At 33.0% G+C, this 21,736-nt stretch overlaps 1 protein-coding gene across 1 annotated transcript; it reads left to right on the top strand.

The window, feature by feature from the left end:
- Positions 1-15,719: 15,719 nt before the first annotated feature.
- On the top strand, positions 15,720-16,646 carry LOC134695292 (uncharacterized). Its single transcript, XM_063556514.1, has one exon. The coding sequence runs from the start codon at positions 15,720-15,722 to the stop codon at positions 16,644-16,646; it is 927 nt and encodes a 308-aa protein (XP_063412584.1).
- The last annotated feature ends 5,090 nt before the right edge of the window (positions 16,647-21,736 follow it).

The following is a 21,736-nucleotide window of genomic DNA, read 5'->3' as shown; positions in this document are numbered from 1 at the left end:
TTATTTCATGAGGTAAATTTGTTTTGACATGACAGTAATATAGTTTTACAAAATACTTTTTTTTTTTGGAAACATAATATTTGATATCTGATAGTTCTGTGCGTATTAACATAATTCGCTTGATTGCGTGTATTATTAATTTCCAATGACCCAAATCTAGAAAAACAAAGCTGTATAATATCAAATTTATAATCATGTTGATGTCGACTGATTTAATGACCGATACAAACAAACATGATATTATGTTTAGTACGTATAACAGGTATTTATAACAATTTACATTTTACAAATGTTTTAATATTAGGTTTGATCAAAGTTATTGTACCACATATTCACGGTGGGTATGGTTGTCCTGCGAGAGAACGTACTGTGCTGGTGATTTGGTCCTGACGGGTGCTGGTGGTCCTGATTCTGTGCTGGTGGGTTTGTTTACATTGTATCAGAACGGCAATAAAACGACTGTTGTGTTGCTTAATTTTTCTCTGATGCGTCACAAGTACCATGCAAAGTATATTACAACAATATTATATTGCAAAAGTCGTGCAAGTTCGTTTAACGGAATTGTCATGACGCGGTGCTGGTGATAAGAAAAACGGTCCTGGTTCTGTGCTCCGATGTCCTGGTTCTGTGCCTTTATATTGTAGTTAAAAGTGGAATATATTCAAGATCATTGATGCTGTACTGTTATTGACTAATTAACTGTTGCCTGCTTTCTTGAAATTGACATTGTTTTGAATCCGTTTACTGTTATTATGCAAGAAAAAATACCCCTATTTTTTTTTTAAATTAACTGTAACCTTATATATTGGCCTGTTAATGGAACCCTTCTTGTCCCCTTTTAAGATAAGAAAATATGTTTACGATTTTCGGGATTACGATCATTTTGCAAGATCACCAAAATGCGTTGTAATTTATACAATACTTATATAAAGTAGATGATGTGGTATGTTTGTTGTCAATGGACAAGTTTCCTTAAGAAACCAAAGGAAGTATGTGTTAATAACCATACGTCATCGTAATACCTTCAACAATAACCCATTAAATAAAAATGTAAAAGGTTACCGTTTTGCATAAAAATGGAGAGAAAAAATATATAACAAAGAACTTTCTGAGCGTTTGAATCATATGTCTTTAGCAGCTTAAATTACATTTTTATGTGAACAATTGAGTGCTGACTATAAGAATGACGATAGTATTGCGGGTTTGTTTGTTTGGTTTTGGTTTTTTTAGGGGGGGGGGGGGATAAGTAAGAGCGAGATTGCAGTAAAAGTTTTAGGCTTGGAATAGTTTCCCGTAAGATTAAAAAGTTGTATTTTAAAAGAAAAATGTATCTTATAGCCATTTAGAATCACTTGCTGTATCTGTTAGATTTTTTCAACATAACTTTTTGGTCTAAACGGTTATCAGTTTGTTTTTCGAAAGTTCGATAGAACACTAAAACAAATCACTATTTTATGAAAGGGCAGACTAGAATATATCAGAGAATGAAGACGAGATAACATAGAGACTACTATAAATAAAACTAAGATTTCTTAGCTTTTTCATTTCAAAATTCCAAAATAAATAAATATTTTGTATAAAGAATTACGGGGGAGGAAGTGAACAATGTGTCCTACTTTACTATATTTAAATATTTTTATGAATAAAAATCAAATGTGCCTTAATTATAATTGAAAATGAGTAAATGGAAAAAATACCTAACTAAAATACACTTTTATTTTAATATTGGTAATATCACTAAGCTTTTAAGTTTTGTGTGTCAAACACACCATCTCTGTAGTAATGACTCCATACTAATTTTTTCACTTCATCCATTTTTTTCTGCATTTTTTTATATTGTGAATTCTTAGTATTATTATATCTAAATGTAGCCTTAATTTATATTTAAAAAAACCGAATCTAAAGCCAGATATATCAAACATTTTTGTGTCCATCTATCCGTTTTCAGGACAGTAACAATCAACGTAAACACGCCTGGAAAGTAAAATGCGTACTCGGCTGTCTGTAATCGATCATTTTTAGACACCCTCCTAAAAAACAAACCGGGGTGGGGGTTCAGAGATGCAAATTAAGTACTCAGATCAATATTTCATCTTGTCAATTACTAAATGTGCAAACTGCAAAAGTATCAAAACAGCACAGACAATGAATAATAGAGACATAATTTTGTACATATATCAAGGGGAAACTTCTTGCAAAGCATTATTATTTATAGTGCATTACTGTTTTTAACAGAAAAAGAGAATTTGGTGAAAAGAAAATCACTTTTTTTGTAGAAAATCCACAGACGTTTGTAAAGAAATATTTGTTATGGTTAGCATTGGATCAACGCAAGGGTACATTATCCTTAAAAATATATTTCAAAGTATTGGAAACTAACGTTTTCTTTGTTAATTGTGCATTTCAAAATACCCCAAGGGTTACTTGGAAATAGAAATATGGTCACTTGGTCTTCTGACCAGCAGTAAAACGCTTGCCGAAGTGGGGCGTCCGTTTGGCTGTGCGGGATGTATCAAGTTCGCAGTCGCGTCCGGTTAGAATGGGGACGTTAAATCCGATGTCTCGTGTAAAGAGAGTGCCACGCTCTTTGCACGTTAATAACCCTTGCAGCAACTCTTTGAGGGGTCCGTAGGTGGCCTGCTGCAAGGCAAAATTTCTGTTCCTATCCAATACATCCTCATTTTCCAGTGGCAGTCCAAAATTCCACGACTATTGGCCTCTTTTATGACAAGATTTTCCTATTGTATTTATTGTGAACTTGTTCTCGTCATGAATATGCATGAAATATTTGCCACTGGACGTTAAGCAACCAACAATCAATCAATCAATAGCTTCATACTACCAATTGAGTTTAAAAAAGAAATTCTTAGATTAAACACCTACATTTAACTTTAAAAGGTCATAACAGTTTAAAACAATACAAATCTACACACACACACACAAACTGGCTTAATTTCAAATGGTTGTCAACCTGAATCGCTATAAGATCATATATAAGCTCACCTGTGTCGAGGGGTCGTGTGAGGTTCATGTATTGTCTTGACGTCCTCAATTACAAAAAAATCTTTTTTGAAATTACTTGACCAAATGTTACTAAATGATTTTTCAAGAGTGAATCTAGGAAAAACAATATTCATCAACAAACATGACCACTGTCTGTTAAAATGTATTCGAGTTTTTAGTTACAGCCGATTCCATCGAGTATATAGGCAAACATAATATCGTTGGTTAGCTTGCTTGTAAGCTAAACCGTACCCTCCTTTCGAAGTAGCCTGGTCCTACAGACATAAAGATGTGTCATTTGTCGGACTGGTATACTCTTTAAGTAGGGAAGTTTACATAACCTAACAATGACTTTTCTGTTCATCAAGCAATATAACCAAAGATATTCCCTTTGTCTTCACACTCATTGAAATCGGCTTTAATATTGCAAAAGTTCAAGCAATTAGGGCAAAACTTTCCGAGTAAAAAAAATCAAAATGTCTTTCTACCTTGCACATTTCAGAACATTCAGATGAGATAACGAAACTGGGTCCAGCAACATTTATAAGCAATTTAAGATTTTGACCCTCACAGTTTCCATTCACCTTCCATTCATGATAATTAAATTGAACTGTAAAACATTTCTTGGTACCTTCTTAATTCCTTTATAAGTCTTATGTAAACATAAGTATGTCAATAACTGTTGTGAGCACAAGATTCACTGCACATTTTTAAAGTTCTGCTGCATCAAACATTAAAATGTGAACTTAAGTTTTGAGACTTTTAATCGACACGATTGAGATTTTTGTATATGAGAACATGGTTTATCTATTAGTTGAAAATGCAGCTTTGAACTAGCTTTCAGTACCTGCGAGCATTCGTTGTTCAATAATGTGTGTCTTTGTGTAATTATTTAATGTGATAAATTGTTGTGTTGGTACACCACAGTATCAGGACATGAGTAAATTGAGAAAATGCTAATTTTTTATAAATTGCACTGTTTTTTTACAAAATAGTTTTGTCGTGTGGATTGCGGTATAGAAAGCGGACTCTATGAGCATTTTTTCAGTTCGAGATTTTCTGAAAATGAGCATTTTTGTGTTTCGCTTACTGAAACAGTTTAGAGGGTCAACTTTTCAATGGTTATATATATGAACCAATAAGAAACAAAATTGAAAAATCTCAACTGTTTTCTTCCATTTTTTATTAGTGAAAACGTCAAAAATCATCATTTTCGTCTTTGTTTACATTTTTTCATTGATCACCAGCACCCGTCAGGACCAAATCACCAGCACAATACGTTCTCTCGCAGGACAACCATACCCACCGTGATATTAACAAAGACTATCCTTCAACTTGATACTAGAATGTGAAATTTTCTACTTAACACGAATATGAATATCGCGCCATCTGTATAAGTTGCATTTCTTTAAATATTGACAATGCAATTTCCCATAGAAACTCCTTTTACGACTTAAACTGTACCACTTTCACTATAACGTTTTGATAAAAACCTTATCCTAGAATTGAAAGTTCATATGCACTACAATTTTTTTCAAAGGTCAAAATATAGGGCTGAACGGCATATTTTCAACGTTTATATACCCTGTACTTCTCAGAGTTTAAATAACACTCATTTTCTTAACTACCCCGACCTCGAATAAAGGGTTACAATAGATTTCCGTATAAAAAATATGCTCATGTATATTTACTGGTAACATTCCCAAGTTATGTCTCTGTGAGATTAAAGAATAAGAAGGTTATATTTTTTTGTCAAAGTATATCTTCACCATTATGGAAGAGTCTTTTTGTATCTACTAATCACAAATTCTTTTATTTTCAGTTTTGAGCATAACACAAAATATCCATTTACAACAACTATTTGATGTTACAATTGCTTAAGTTCGACATATCATGATCTCTGCCTGTTTATGAAGTATTCACACTAAATCCGTTGGATGTTGGATGTGCACTGATTGATTTATTAGTCTTTGATCCATGATGTTTTATTTGTTATTATTGGCTTTGAACTATCTGTCAGTGAAGGCGAGTATTCAAAGATCTGTGTTAGTGTATTCTCGTTGTTGGGATTTACAAGTCCCCAAACACGTTCACTTTATTGTGGCGAGTTTTATTATTGGCAATCATACCACATCTTCATTTTACCAACCTGTTGCTTTAATCATAAGTTTGCTAATGCATAACAATTTTTGTTATAAATATACAATGTTTGGCTTGATAAATATGAGAAGATGCGGTATGCATGCAAATGAGACAACCTACCGAATTATCATCATCATCATCATCTCTACCATCTTCGTCGTCATCGTTAGCAATATCAACATGATCAACGATTTGATAATCGCTATTGCTACTAGCATTCGAACAATAACAGCCACCCGTACAGGATAAATCTTGTCGAACGCATGAACATCTTTCGTTGTCACAACTAGCTTAACATGAACAGCTTATCAGAATTATAAAGCATCTAACATTGGCGGATGGTCTAGCATATTGATACTGATCAAGTGGTTCATAACAATCAAACCATGGTTGTTCGGCGACGGCACAGTGGTTTGTTCAACATCAGATTTCAAAATCTTTGTCTAAAAGTTGGCTCATTTCATGTGCTGTAACATTGCATCTATTGTCTGGAACAGTAGATGATAATGAATGTGTTTAGCATTGCAAAAAATTCTGAATCGTAATTTATCGATGTTATTAATTTCGTAGCCATATATGCATGTAGCACACGAAAAACTCTCGAGTGTTTTTGACAACTCTTCGCCTACCTCTCTACAGGATGCACCAAGACGGGATAGACATTCTGAAAACTTCACAAAACGTTTCCAAATGCCATTTACTGAATCACTCAACCGGTAAAGGCGAGAAATCATGGCACATTGTATGCACATTTAATTTTCTGCTTTTGGATGGCGTACCTGTTATAAAAATAATATTAAAACTGATGCAATTCTGACAATAGCAGACCAGTACTTCTACAATTTTGTGTCGGTTTCTTCCTGTGTGCTTTTAAGCTCAGTGCATTCTACCCTTGTCGCCATTTCATTTTCAACATATATTTTGTGGCACATACTTTCATGAGATACAAATAAATCAATACCTTCAAGTGTAAATTTATAGGATCGTTTACTCCATTCCGACACAAAGAATTCAACAAGAGCAATTTTGTTTCTACCAATTGACAACTATTTCTTCCATTGCCGAAGACGCGATTATGATGGCCTAGAAATAATAGTAATGATTTGCCCTCCCAAGACTACCATTTCATTAAATATCCACATGCTTTCCTCAAGAATGGCTTGCAATTGTTTAACGCCCTTTTATAAAACCACCCAGGAGAGATGTATTTGTCTTTACAAGCGTACCATCACCGTTTGCACTTATTCAAACTGGAGTTTCTTTATTAGATTATATTCTGAGGAAATTAATCCTCTTTTAAAAAATCCTTTATTTTGTCTCAAAACTTAGACTCGGCAGGAATTTATCCTTGGTTCTCATATGTAAACATATAGTTAAAGAAACTTGTATGGATTTGGACACTTTGAAAACATGTTCCTCACAAAAGATTACTAAAGATATAAGAGAACAAATAAAATTAAACTAGTGAATGATAAACTATCAAATATAAGGGATAACAGATAACCTTAAAATACAAAGAGAAGAAAGATTATGCACAAACTGTAAACAAATTGAAGAGGAAATTCATTTCTTTTTATATTTTAATAGAAACCATAATAATAGAAAAGTGAATTTTAATTTTTTGATAAATGAGAATATCCACTTTATAAATTTTAATGACATAGATGAAATAACATATATACTCAACCCAATTTCACACATTCAGGTAATTACGCTAGGATCCCTTTTAAAACAGTCTATTGAACTGAGGACAGGGGACTCTTAAGATATTTACCTCTATTGTGTATATTAATGATCTTCAAATAAAATTGAGAATGGAAATGGGGAATGTGTCAAAGAGACAACAAACCGACCAAATAAAAAAACAAACAACAGCAGAAGGTCACCAACAGGTCTTCAATGTAGCGAGAAATTCCCGCACCCGGAGGCGTCCATCAGCTGGCCCCTGAACAATATTGTTCTAGTTCAGTGATAATGAACGCCATACTAATTTCCAAATTGTACACAAGAAACTAAAATTAAAATAATACAAAAATAGCAAAGGCCAGAGGCTCCTGACTTGGGACAGGCGCAAAAATGCGGCGGGGTTAAACATGTTTGTGAGATCTCAACCCTCCCCCTACAACTCTAACCAATGTAGAAAAGTAAACGCATAACAATACCCACATTGAAATTCAGTTCAAGAGAAGTCCGAGTCTGATGTCAGAAGAGGTAACCAAAAAAAATAAACAAAATGACAATAATACATAAATAACAACAGACTACTAGCAGTTAACAGACATGCCAGCTCCAGACTTCAATTAAACTGACTGAAATATTATGATTTCATCATATGAACATCAGGCACAATCCTTCCCGTTAGGGGTTTAGTATCATACCATCATAACATATATGAGAAGAACATAACCCGTGTCATGCCAACAACTGTTTTTAGAATAAATGTGTTTAGTTACGACACAAAGGCCTTATCAGTGACTCAATATTAACGCCAAAACATGCAATCTTTAATGACTTGACAACAGTATCGTAATTATATCCCTTTTTAATAAGTCTATTCAAAGGTTTTGTAAGTTTCTGAGGTGAATACTGACACCTTTGTGCTTTATAAAGAATATTTCCATAAAAATTTGGATGTGAAATACCTGAACGTATAAGAAGTCTGCATGTCGAGCTATATTTACGAATGATGTCTTTATACCGATGATAAAATTTAGTAAATGTTTTGACTAGTTTGTGATATCGAAAACCCTGGTGTAATAATTTTTCAGTAATACATAAATTTCTCTCGTTAAAATGTAAAACATTGTTACATACACGAGCAAATCGTACAAGTTGAGATATATAAACACCGTAAGATGGTGACAAGGGAACGTCACCATCTAAAAACGGATAATTAACGATAGGAAATGAAAAATCATCCCTTCAGTCAACAACATCGTACGCCATGTTTGAGCGTTTAATCCCATATTATTTCTTTTGTACACCTCCATTCAGAACCTTTCTTTAAAACTATATGATTCAATATATCAAGCAAAACATGTTCAGTACTTCTTTGTATCATAAATAGCCTTTCCAAAGCATTGAACAGCAAAGGTTATACTGTTCCTAAAGCTTAATCTTAAGTATTGTTAAATCAAGAACATGTTGTGCTTACTTTGGATTTTTCTTGTTGGTATATATGTATACTATAAGTGCCTGAAAATTAAACCCTTATCTATTAAAATGTTTGATGTGCATTTGTATTAAATGTCGATTGAAGCTCATACTGGCTCTCATCATTCATTAATTTGACTTGTTCAACTTGTTCTTTTCATGCGTTACTGTTTGTTTTTTTAAAGACGAAACGTGCATCCGGCATACAATTGTTTGAAGCGTGGTAACTGTTATACATATCGTTTTTTTTTTATATTACTTCGGTCGTTGTTTTTCCTGTTTGAATGATTTGACACTAGTCATTTTGGGGCTCCTATAGTTTCCGGTTGTTTGAACCTGTGTTTCATGGTGAAGATTGTCTTTTGACCTTTAATGGTTTGATGTTACTAGTGGTATTTGACGTGAGTTGGTTTCATTGCCACTCATACAACATGTTCTTATATCTATCTATGATGACTTCTTTAAATGTACACGGACATGATATACACGTTTGCGGTGTTGAGATTAGTGTCCTGCATGCAGCAGGTGACTTCGAATAAAGCAATAGCTGGACACAGTTGTATTGAATATTTTTTCATATTTACATTAAATGTACATAACACATGAAAGATTTATAAAAATAAAATTAGAAAATCAATATTTACGACAAAAAAATATACAGTCCTTGGATGATTTAATTTTTTCACTTACCAGTTAACCAGTGATTACGATTATTCAACACTATACAGTCAATAAAAATGTTAACGTCTCATAATACATTTTAAATTGCAAACCATTTTCGTATAGTTTAAGAACTGTCCATCATTTCGATCTATCAGTTCTTGATATCTCATACAGCAGCACTGTTAAATGTTACCGAGTTCATTGTAGTAAAATTGACCTGTTTTCAAATTCAGTCTAGATACAAAAGGGGCAAAAGATACCAGAGGGACAATCAAACTCATGAATCGGAAATAAACTGACAACGCCATGGCTAAAAACTAAAAAGACAGACAAACAAACAATAGTAAACATGACATAAACTAGATTCTCAAAAAATAGTACATTATAAAGCCAACTAAATTTCAATAGCAGCCATGATAAGTATTTTACAGTATCTGGTTAATACGCTTATTAACTAATTTAGATATTTTTTTCCGGCAAAAATTGTTGAACACATATACATGATAAACGTGAAAAAAACGCCACATTTAATAGTTAACTTGATGCATAATTCATATCCGACAAAATTTATGATATTGCAATTTAGGTCTTCTATCTGAAACGTAAAGATTTTTACAAAAGTTTCTGTGGTAGCTGTCGCCGCCTTATAATTCCTATGATAATGCATATTGTAACTGTTATCACGGATGAAAAAACCCATACATATCAAATAAAACATATGAACAAAAAATTAAACAAAAACAAACCATAAAAAAAAACAGCTCGAAAGATAGGAATCTGAAAAAAAACCACACCACCCCACTCAGTGTTGTTGTAACTCACTTTTATTTATTATTATAATACAGTATTACTGATTGAAAAAAAATCATCAGTGGCGCTCATTTCAAAACAGTTAAATACCAAATTAAGTACTTTTACAGTAACTGAGTTGTTTTTCTTTTCGAAGATCCTCAATGCTTTCAAACTCATAGTTTATTTGGCCATTTTAACATTTTGATACAGCGCGAGTTTGTTTTTTTTGTAAACAAACGCGCATCTTGCATTCATAATTTTAAGAATTTTACCAATGATGAGTTGATCAACATAACTAATAGTAAAAAACCCAAAATCAAATGTTACCCAAAAGTAGATTTTCAATGAAAGACCCCGCAAGATTACCCGCCAATAAGATAAAAAAAAAACCTAACATTTGCCTAATATAATTAGTTCTAAGGTTAACAGTTTTAAGATCCCATTTAAGCAAAGTCACTGCCTATAAAGTATATTGTACAAGTTGCCATGTTCATACTATTTTGATTTACAGACAAATCAACATAAAGTTTGCATAATCTTTCACTAAATAATCCATCATAGTTTGAAAGTGATCTCCAGCTTAAAGCATTCTACATCCTCTCTTTCAACAGTGTTTTCTAGAATCTTATCCAACCGGTCGGTGTACAAATGTGATGGATTTATGTGTTTATCAAAACGATTTATCACGTCTTGCAATATCGTGCATAACTCAGTTTCTCTAATTCTATGGAAATTTATCCCTTTTCGAACCCATTGTATAAAAAAATTTAATCAACGTGTGGTTGCTGGTGATCTCAGAAGATCATTGGTTGATTTTAAGGGTCATGACCTTTTTGGCTGACTGGATGAACCAAAATATGATAACAGGTGTTAATGAAATTGACAACTTCGTGCAATGTGAAAGGCACTCGAAGGGGATTTTCGGTAAACAAAAAAAGAGAATGTCTTTTTAATCATTAGAGAAACATCAGTGACGTTCATATCAAAATATTTATAAAGCCAAACAAGTACAAAGTTGAAGAGCATTGAGGATCTAAAATTCCAAAATATTGTGCCAAATACGGCTAAGGTAATTTATGCCGAGGCGGCTCGAACTTTAAAATTGATAATTTAACTATCTCGATTGGATAAATCCGATAATCCAATGGTATCAATGTAAGAATCTATATGTATCTTGTATCATCAAGTGCAAATAATTTCATATGTTGAAGTTCATTTCTTGTTAGTCGTATACGTTCACTATCATCACCTAAGGCATTATCAGTGCGTGCCAGCAATATATCTCCACTTCCCTCCCCAAGAATTGCTAGGTTTGTGCTTGTTCATACGTCTGTGCTCTCCATATAAGAAAGTGATATCACACTGATTGTGAGGACGAATTACATATGTAGGGTCACCATAAGTCTCTAACTTTAGAAGATCAAAATGAACATCAGCAAGTATATTCAAAGCGACCTTTACCATTTTGCCATGTTCATCTCTACAGTAGAAGAGGCTTTCTAAAACAAATGTTTAAACGCTAGATTTATTTCGATACTATAGTATATTTCATTTAATGATGATATTTATGATGTAACATTTGTGATAAGCAGTTTCGGTGTCAGTCTTTCCAGAAATATGTCAGATATAACTAGTACAGACAAAATCAGTCAAATCATATGCTTCAATTGTCCATTGATATATGAATTTCGAAATAATACGAAATTAAGGTTTCAACTCTCCCGGCCAAAGTTGACCTTCCATGGACTATTGTTTTGGTTATCAAGTTTTTACACTGTTTAAGTAATAATACACATCATTTACTTCTTATCCCAGGCATAGATAACATTAGCCGTATTTGGCACAACTTTTTGGAACTTTGGATCCTCAATGCTCTTCAACTTTGAACTTGTTTGGCTTTATAAATATATGATAACTATAAACACCACTGGGTCGATGCCACTGCTGGTGGACGTTTCGTCCCGAGGGTAACACCAGCGCAGTAGTCAACATTTCGGTGTTGACATGAATATCAATAATGTGGTCATTCTTATAAATTTCCTGTTTACAAAACTTTAAATATTTCGAAAAACATAGGATTTTCTTATCCCAGGCATAAATTACCTTAGCCGTATTTGGCACAATATTTTGGAATTTTGGATCCTCAATGCTCTTCAACTTTGTACTTGTTTGGCTTTATAAATATTTTGATATGAGCGTCACTGATAAGTCTTATGTAGACGAAACGCGCGTCTGGCGTACTAAATTATAATCCTAGTACCTTTGATAACTTTAACTGTATTATCACTGGTATAGATTGGAAGTTTATCGAACAATTAAAGATTTGGATTATAGCGTTATAAACTTGCTGTTTCTGTATTAGCACTGGTATAGATAACAAGTTTATCGTACAATTAAAGATTTGGATTATAGCGTTATAAACTGGCTGTTTATGTATTAGCACTGGTATAGATTGAAAGTTTATCGAACAATTAAAGATTTGGATTATAGCGTTATAAACTGGCTGTTTCTTTCTTAGCACTGGTATAGATTAAAAAATATCGAACAATCAATGATTTGGATTATAGCGTTATAAACTGGCTGTTTCTGTATTAGCACTGGTAAAAAATAAAAGTTTATCAAACAGTTAAAGATTTGGATTATAGCGTTATGAACTGGCTGTTTCTGTATTAGCACTGGTATAGATTAAAAGTGTATCAAACAGTTAAATATTTGGATTATAGCTTTATAAACTGGCTGTTTCTGTGTTAGCACTGATATAGATTAAAAGTTTATCGAACAATCAAAGATTTGGATGTTAGCGTTATAAACTGGCTGTTTCTGTTTTAACACTGATATAAATTAAAATTTTATCGAACAATCAATGATTTGGATTATAGCGTTATAAACTGGCTGTTAATATCAATTTTCTTATCCCAGGCATAGATTACCTTAGCCGTATTTTCGACAACTTTTTTGAAATTTTGAATCCTCAATGCTCTTCAACTTTGTACTTGTTTGGCTTTATAAATATTTTGATATGAGCGTCACTGATGAGTCTTATGTAGACGAAACGCTCGTCTGGCGTACTAAATCATAATCCTGGTAACTTTGATAACTATTAACACCACTGGGTCGATGCCACTGCTGGTGGACGTTTCGTCCCCGAGGGTATCACCAGCCCAGTAGTCAACATTTTGGTGTTGACATGAATATCAATAATGTGGTCATTTTTATAAATTTCCTGTTTACAAAACTTTAAATTTTTCGAAAATCTAAGGATTTTTTTACTCCAGGCATAGATTACCTTAGCCGTATTTGGCACAACTTTTTGAAGTTTTTGGATCCTCAATGCATTTCAACGTTATACAGTTATACTTGTTTGGCTTTATAAATATTTTGATATTAGCGTCACTGATGAGTCTTATGTACACGAAACGCGCGTCTGGCGTACTAAATTATAATCCTGGTACCTTTGATAACTATTAATACCACTGGGTCGATGCCACTGCTGGTAGACGTTTCGTCCCCGAGGGTATCACCAGCCCAGTAGTCAACATTTCGGTGTTGACATGAATATCAATAATGTGGTCATTTTTATAAATTTCCTGTTTACAAAACTTTAAATTTTTCGAAAATCTAAGGATTTTTTTACTCCAGGCATAGATTACCTTAGCCGTATTTGGCACAACTTTTTGGAGTTTTGGATCCTCAATGCTCTTCAACTTTTTACTTGTTTGGCTTTATAAATATTTTGATATGAGCGTCACTGATGAGTCTTATGTAGATGAAACGCGCGTCTGGCGTACTAAATTATAATCCTGGTACCTTTAATAAATTTTACTGTCTTAGCACTGATATAGATTAAAGTTTATCGAACAATTAAATATTTGAATTATAGCGTTATAAACTGGATGTTCCTGTATTAACACTGGTATAGATTAAAAGTTTATCGAACAATCAAAGATTTGAATTATAGCGTTATAAACTGGCTGTTTCTGTATTAGCACTGGTATAGATTAAAAGTTTATCGAACAATCAAAGATGTGGATTTTAGCGTTATAAACTGGCTGTTTCTGTATTAGTACTGGTATAGATTAAAAGTGTATCGAACAATCAAAGATTTGGATTTTAGCGTGATAAACTGGCTGTTTCTGTATTAGTACTGGTATAGATTAAAAGTTTAGCGAACAATCAAAGATTTGAATTATAGCGTTATAAACTGGCTGTTTCTGTATTAACACTGATATAGATTAAAAGTTTATCGAACAATCAAAGATTTGGATTTTAGCGTTATAAACTGGCTGTGTATGTATTTACACTGGTATAGAATCGAGATTAGTTGTATTGGCCTTGAAACTCTAAGTTCGAGAGCCAATACATATAACCATGAAGCATCCAGTGCATAATAATTTTTTTAAGCATGAATAGGAAACCTATTTGAACTCCTTGTTCACGTTCACGATACATGCCTGATTTGTCATTATTGAGGAGATTTCTAACTTTATTTAATAAACTGGTAAATGCGCCTATTTTGTTAAGGACGCGGCATTTAAGACAAAAACAGAGACCGATCAGTTCTGAGTCCGTGTGTCTTGGTAAGATGTCTCTCTTGTAGATTGATATCTTGTACATTTACACCTATTGAATACGACTCATCATTTCGGTCTTAGTAGATGCATATTACTATCACATCTTCAATGTTCTAACCCTGATATAGACTCAGTTTTGTCTTCTGAACGTTTAATACCAGTTCATACTTCGATGAAAACGAATGGTCAACCGTGCAAATTTTTATTTGATAATTAACCTTCAATAGCATCTTGATGATAGGTGTAAGTGCAAGGGCTGTCCGTTTAATGGTGGAAAGGTGCAAAATGCAATAAAGTGTTCAGTTATTGGCTTCTAAGTTATTTGCATTGAACTAATTAAATGTTTATCAAATATTTCTTTTTCATATCGATAATAAAACAAAGTTTTGTTTAAAGCATACGAAAACAAATTTCTTACACTTAAATGTTTTAGAGGTAAAAACTTAAAACAGATTTCCGGTTATTATGAAGAAATGCTAAAATCACAACATTTAAAGGCAACCTGCTACATTTCACTAATTGCTACCTAATTTTCACCTTTTATTATTTTTTTTATTTTTTAATTTGAACTTTGTTTGACGAGAATAAACATGATTTTATGACGATCGATAGTTCAAAGTTCAAATATTATTCATAGTATTTTAGATATAGCAAAGTTGAACAAAATCTATTCGTTATTCACTTAACCAATAACATATTAATATGTTTATTGTTTATTTCTAAAAACATTCCATAAATGTTACGATGAATTCGAAACGTATGTTCGGTATAGTTCGAAAGAAATCTTTTCTTTATTTGTGTGTATGTGTTTTTGTGTGCATTGCGTGCATTATTGGTACAACGATAAGAATAAATACAAAAAAGGAATACACTTTTCGGGAAAAAGAATACGTGTCTCGTTGTAATCTTGAAGTGTTATCTCATTTCGGCAACAACACCGATTTTCTTGTGGAATCAGAGGTATGTAAAATACCGAGAGTAAATCCGTTTGATCCATCTATAAAAGAATTCATACCTGATGATCCACAATTATCAGTATGCGATGACAGTAATGTGTTTACATATGTTGAAAATAATAATCTTTATATCAATTTGACGAAAAGCCGAAACCAAGTCGAATATTGTTCATATGAACCTATATATTACATCAGCAATTCGTTCAAACTCGGTAAAGTTAGTGGACATTTCAATAAATCTGTACGGGTCACAGACGAATTTATAAAAGTTCAATGTTATGATGCCTTTAACAAAGTGATAGCTAAAAACTTCCACACCGTATTTGTAAAAAGAAATCCAAGCAAGAAAGCATCTGATCTACGAAAAGATGTTGTACAAATGCTAAATATACCGAATATGGATAATCATCGAAAAACCCGTCTAAATGTGTTACTCATAATGATAGAGTCGACTTCAAGAATTAATTCTGTTCGATACTTACGCAAGACTAGAAAGTATTTGTTGGAAACATTAGACGCAACTGAACTACTTGGATATAACAAAGTGGCGTTAAATACAAGACCAAACACAGCAGCTTTGTTGACTGGAGATTTTATAGAAAAATCCTCTTGTTTTAAAGATTCAGAAGGAGTTGATAAATGTCCATTTATTTGGAAAGACTTTTCAAGATTTGGCTATACAACTCACTATGGACAGGATGCAGTATGCACATTTCACTCAAAGGACATGTCTGGCTTCAAATATCAACCAACAGATTATTATGATCAACCTTTCCATGACGCAAATGAAAAGGATAACCGAAAAATAACCAGATTTTGCTATCATGGAAAATCGTCATCTGAATCCGTCAACGAAAGAATGTTTAATATGGTGTCAAGCTTAAAAGACAATCCGTATTTCTCATTGTCGAAGCATATACATATGACTCATGATAGTCTAACCCGTGCTGCAACTATTGACAGACTAATTTCTAAGACACTTCAAAGACTACACAAAAATAGTTTACTGAACAACACATTCCTCGCACTGTTCGGGGATCACGGTATAAGATCTGGTAAAGTTAGACCAACCTTTATTGGCCAATTAGAGGAGAGACTTCCAATGATGTTTATGTATGTTCCGCCTTGGTTCAAAACAAAATATTGTAGCTATTTTAAGAATTTAAGAACAAATGCAAGAAGACTTACGACACATTTTGACACTCATTCTACTCTATTGCATCTTCTTGATCTTGACAACAATCAGCATTCAATAAATACCTATCGTCAAAAAGGCATCTCCCTTTTCAAGGAAATTCCGAGGAATAGATCATGTCAAGATGCTCATATTCCGTCTAAGTGGTGTGCATGTAATTTCCGTTTATAAAGAAAAAAATAACCAGATAAATATTCTCAAAATTGTAATCATTGCATTTGATTAGCTCTTATTTCTCTAACTACAAGCATGGGATTTTTTTCATGCATGAGATGTAGTCATATATTGTTTTTAATTTATTCAAAATCAAATACCAAATCAAAGAAACATACTAGTGGGATATATTATGGACATAATTAAATAAAAAGCTGTAATCAAAAAGGTATCCTCCATTTATTACGTTGGGATTTCATAAGGCAAATTTCGTTAATAGTGAAAAACAAAAAGGTAAAACATGCTACACAGAAGAACAAGTGGTCAGTATTCTGGAGTTTCTGATCGACAACATATTTGTTGAGTTTGGAGGTAGTCTTTTCCACCAAATTGTCGGCATTTCTATGGGAACAAACTGTGCGCCTCTTCTTGCCGACCTCTCCTTATTTTCATATGAATCGGAGTTCTTCCAGACACTTGTCAAATACAAGAGAATAAAAAAAGCCAGATTATCTAATTTCACTTTCAGATAGATTGATGATGTTCTTTCCATAAATATTTTTAGACTTATATCTCGAATTTTACTTACACAGTCATCTCAGTACCAGAATCTATGACAAACGAGACGATTTTAATTTTGAAATTATAAATTTCCCCCACCTTAGTAGCAATATAGCAACTTCACCTACATATGGGATATATATTTCCCAACTTATTCGATATTCAAGAGCTTGCAGAACGTACTCAGACTTTGTAAAACGTCATCGGTGTCTGAGTAGAAAGTTGAGGAACCAGGGGTATGTCGAAGAACGGCTCGTCCTTTTTCAAAAAAAGTTCATCGGCATGTTACCAAGACCTTGTTGATAAATATTCCGTATCAACTTCTCAAATAATACACGATGGTCTTGATGTATAGATTCTGCGTACTGATCTTGTTTATCATCTTAACAACGTGTTTTGTTGTTCTTTTACTTGTTTTTGTTCTATTATCAATATTTCTTTTACTGTTAAATGGTTTTATGTGATATCCGTTTGACGTGGCTCGGTATGTATACATCTCGTCAATGTGTTTGTGTTGGTGTTGGTTTGTTTTGTATATGCGACTTTTTGAATTTCTTTTGTTCTTACAACGTGACTCTGTACTTCAAAAAAAACCCGTCAGTATGATATTATTCTATTATATGTCATTATGACATATTTCTATTATGAATTACTATATATGGTTGAACCACAAACCTCAAAATCATTTAATCGCGTAGTGGAATTAACTATTTTTGAATTCTTATAAAATCTATGTATTAATTTTGAACTAGTTTAAATCTCGGTCTTTTTCTGAAATTTATTCCTACATACTTTGAATTTTTTAACCCTGTATGCTAACATTGCCTATGTAAATTTTAAAATTGTTTGTATGCACATTGAATGACAAATTTATGTAACGTTTAAGAATTCGACACTCGAATTATTCAATGTTTTCGTAGATAGAAGATGTTGTTGTGTTCTGTTAAATTGTTTCTATTAAAATTGTAATACGATGATGACTGATATTTTGACTGTTTTATTATCGTGTCTGTTTATTTAACGCATCATTGTAAGTATAACGGAATTTGATGAAACTGTCATTAAAGTGAGAGGGTTAGCGATATAGAACCATATTTGAAAACCCCTGTACCAAGTCAGGAATATGACAGTTCTTGTCCTTTCGTTTTTGATGTGTTTTGTTATTTGATTTTGCTATGTGATAATGGACTTTCCGAATTGATTTTCCCTTAAGTTCAGTATTTTTGTGATTTCACTTTTTTTGCAAGGAAATTCCGAGGAATAGATCATGTCAAGATGCTCATATTCCGTCTCAGTGGTTTGCATATAATATCCGTTTATACAACAAACAATAAAAAAACCAGATATCTTAAATTGTAGTCATTGAATTATTTGATTAGCTCTTATTTCTCTAATTACAAGCTCTGATTTTATTTTTTCATGCGGGAAATGTAATCTTTTATTCAAATTTAATCATTATATCAACGAAACATATCAGTGATCTGTCATCATACAAATTTTACTGTCACATGTATTCAAATGAAAATTTTGCAACACGTACTCCCAACATGTGTCCCGGAAGAGTAAGCAGACCACCCTGAACTAGTGGCACTCGAAGTGTTCCTCATCCAAGTAATCTCCCGGTGATCATTCCAATCCGTTCAATAGTCAATTATTTTGATTTGATAACCATATTTCTTAAATATTTTTTATTAACAAAATACGCTGAAAATAACACAAACAAATACACAAAATTGTAATCATCTTTTGGTTAAATTGTCAAACTTGTATTACGATGGCTATTACATTTATAAGTTTCAAAACGGTTTTATAACTCTCTAGATAATGGGATGTTTATGTCGGTTTTCTTGTAGTTGTTTATCATGTAAGTCCTGAACAAAGATACGATTTATACAAACAAAAGTCCGATTTTCTGCAACATACTCATGCTAGACTACACAAACTATGTTTTGGTTTAATTGAGCATAGCAAGTTGTGAATTGAATTTTGTGCAGAGCATTGTCTGTAATTGACTCATTTGTGTATTCTTCTGCTAATGCAGCAATAGTAAAACTAATATTTGTGACAAATTGTCTCCTCAATTAGGTCCTCAACGCTCCTCAACTTTGTTCTTGTACTAAAATAAAATCCTGGTATCTTTGAAAACTATTCATATCTGGTACTGCCTAGCCTGTTGTATATAAATTCGAGATAGGTAATTAAATATAATGCAGACGGATCTGTATAATACTGTAGATTATACTAATAGGTCAGGATTATACAGTGCAAACACAATAAAAGGTAGGACAGTAGTGGATATTTGAACAGAATTTTACTTCCGCTAAATGAAAAACATCATCTTGAGTAAACGCGGCTGATATCTAAACATGACAAAACATGGTGCCAATTTTACCTGACGGCAACTATATACATCTGCATAATAATTCAGTAATATTGATTTCTGGATATCTTGTAAAAAACAAATGACAGCAATATTGAAAAACATTGACTACATCAAAAAATACCCATCAATACAGAGTGCCAGCATGTACTCTTTTATTCAAAATATTCATTCGCAACAACATTTCAGTCGTTTGATACTTATTAGTTGATCTAATCAGTAGCACAAGTAACTATTTTGTCATTAGTCAACCTGGAATGTAAGCTTTCTTGAAGATTAATATCGTGTTACAGTGTTGAGTTCTTTCCTTTTACAGTAACAAGGAAGTCTTGGTTGTTATTTTTGTAAAAATGAGTATTATAGAGATATGAATGTATTTGTTAAAAGAATTGATAAATATACTAAAACAACAATAATTGATTTAATGTTATTGAATAAATTCTGTATGACCTACTGCTTATGACATAAGACAAGTTGAAACACGTCTCATGCTTAACTAAACGTACTAAACTACATCAATATGTGAACAACCTACATGGCAAGATGTTTCACTTTCTTCATACTTGCTATAATTAATTAAAACATAAAGTACAAAACAACCGGTCTGCATGGATACGAAGGCATCATAATGTAGAATAACTTTTTACTGCGTTTTCACCATTGCAATTAAAAACTAATTAATTGATCCCATCAGAAACACAAGTTACTATTTTGTCATTCGTCAACCTTGAACTGCAAGTATTCTTGAGGATAAATATCGTATTACTATGTTGTGTTCTTTTTTCCACAGTAACTAGAAAGTCTTGTGTGTTATTTTTGTGAAATTAAGTACAAAAAAGTATAAAGATATGAATGTATTTGTTTAGAAAATTAATAAATATACTCAAGCAACAATAATTGATTTAACGCTAGTGAATAAATTCTATATGACCTACTGCGAATGACATCAGGTAGGTTGAAACAAACAAATCTCCAACTAAACTACACGTACTAAACTACATTAATATGTACATCACGTGCATGACCAGATGTTTCTCTTTCTTAATAATTGCTATATAATGAATTAAAACAGAAAGTACAGAACAACCCGTCTGCATGGATACGGGAGGCATCAAAATTCAGAATAACTTTTCCATTTTCACGGCATTTTCACAATTGTAATTAAAAACTAATTAGTTGATTCCATTAAAAACACAAGTTACTTTTTTGCCGTTCGTCCCTTGCTCCCAACGTGTTCGAGTATTAATTCATCTTTGAAATAAAAACAAAATAACATTTCGAAATAAAGGTTTAAAATCAGTAAAAACTCAATGTAACTGAATAAACCAGAAAAGTGTGTTGACAGTAGACAACGTTCAATTATGACAGTAGACAGTAGACAATATTTGGCTTTGATAGTAGACAACGTTTTAATTTCAATCCTGGTATCTGTTTTAATGATTGTTTGATTGATAGATGGATAGATGGACTGATTGATTGATTGATTGATTGCTTGCTTGATTGATTAATTAATTGATTGAATAATTGGTTGACTTATTACACGCGTGAGATAGGGTAGCTTGAAACAAGAAAACACGAAACAAATGAGATCTTGGACCAGAATTAAACACAAGGAACCACAAAATGCATGTAATGGTTGGTTGGTTGTTGGTTAAACACATGGACAACGCGAAAAGGGAATTGAGAATCAAGTGCCCGTGTTTAAACACGGAACACGCAAAAAAAGACATTGAGAGCCTAGTGTCCTTGTTAAAACACTAGAGACCAAGCCTCTTGGAACACGTAAAACAGGCAGTGAGAGCATAGTGCCCGTATTTAAACACTAGAGACCCAGCCTCTATGAACACGTAAAATAGGCAATGAGAGCATAATGCCCTTGTTTAAACACTAGAGACCCAGCCTCTATGAACACGTGAAAACAGCATTGAGAGCCTGGTGTCCGTGTTTAAACACTCGAGACCCAGCCTCTTGGAACACATAAAAACGGCATTGAGAGCCTAGTGTCCGTGTTTAAACACTTGAGATCCAGCCTCTAGAAACACGTAAAATAGGCATTGAGAGCCTAGTGTCCGTGTTTAAACACTAGAGACCCAGCCTCTAGGAACCCGTGAAAACGGCATTGAGAGCCTAGTGCCCGTGTTTAAACACACGAGACCCAGCCTCTAGG

This window comes from Mytilus trossulus, chromosome 13 (genome assembly GCF_036588685.1).
Source record: "Mytilus trossulus isolate FHL-02 chromosome 13, PNRI_Mtr1.1.1.hap1, whole genome shotgun sequence".
NCBI classification, from domain to species: Eukaryota; Metazoa; Mollusca; class Bivalvia; order Mytilida; family Mytilidae; genus Mytilus; species Mytilus trossulus.
Note: the sequence above shows the minus strand (reverse complement) of the source record. Positions and strands in the feature narration are given on the sequence as shown.

What these genes read in the sequence shown, in the direction of transcription:
- LOC134695292 (XM_063556514.1), top strand. Translation starts at nt 15,720, where the DNA reads ATGATAGAGTCGACTTCAAGAATTAATTCTGTTCGATACTTACGCAAG.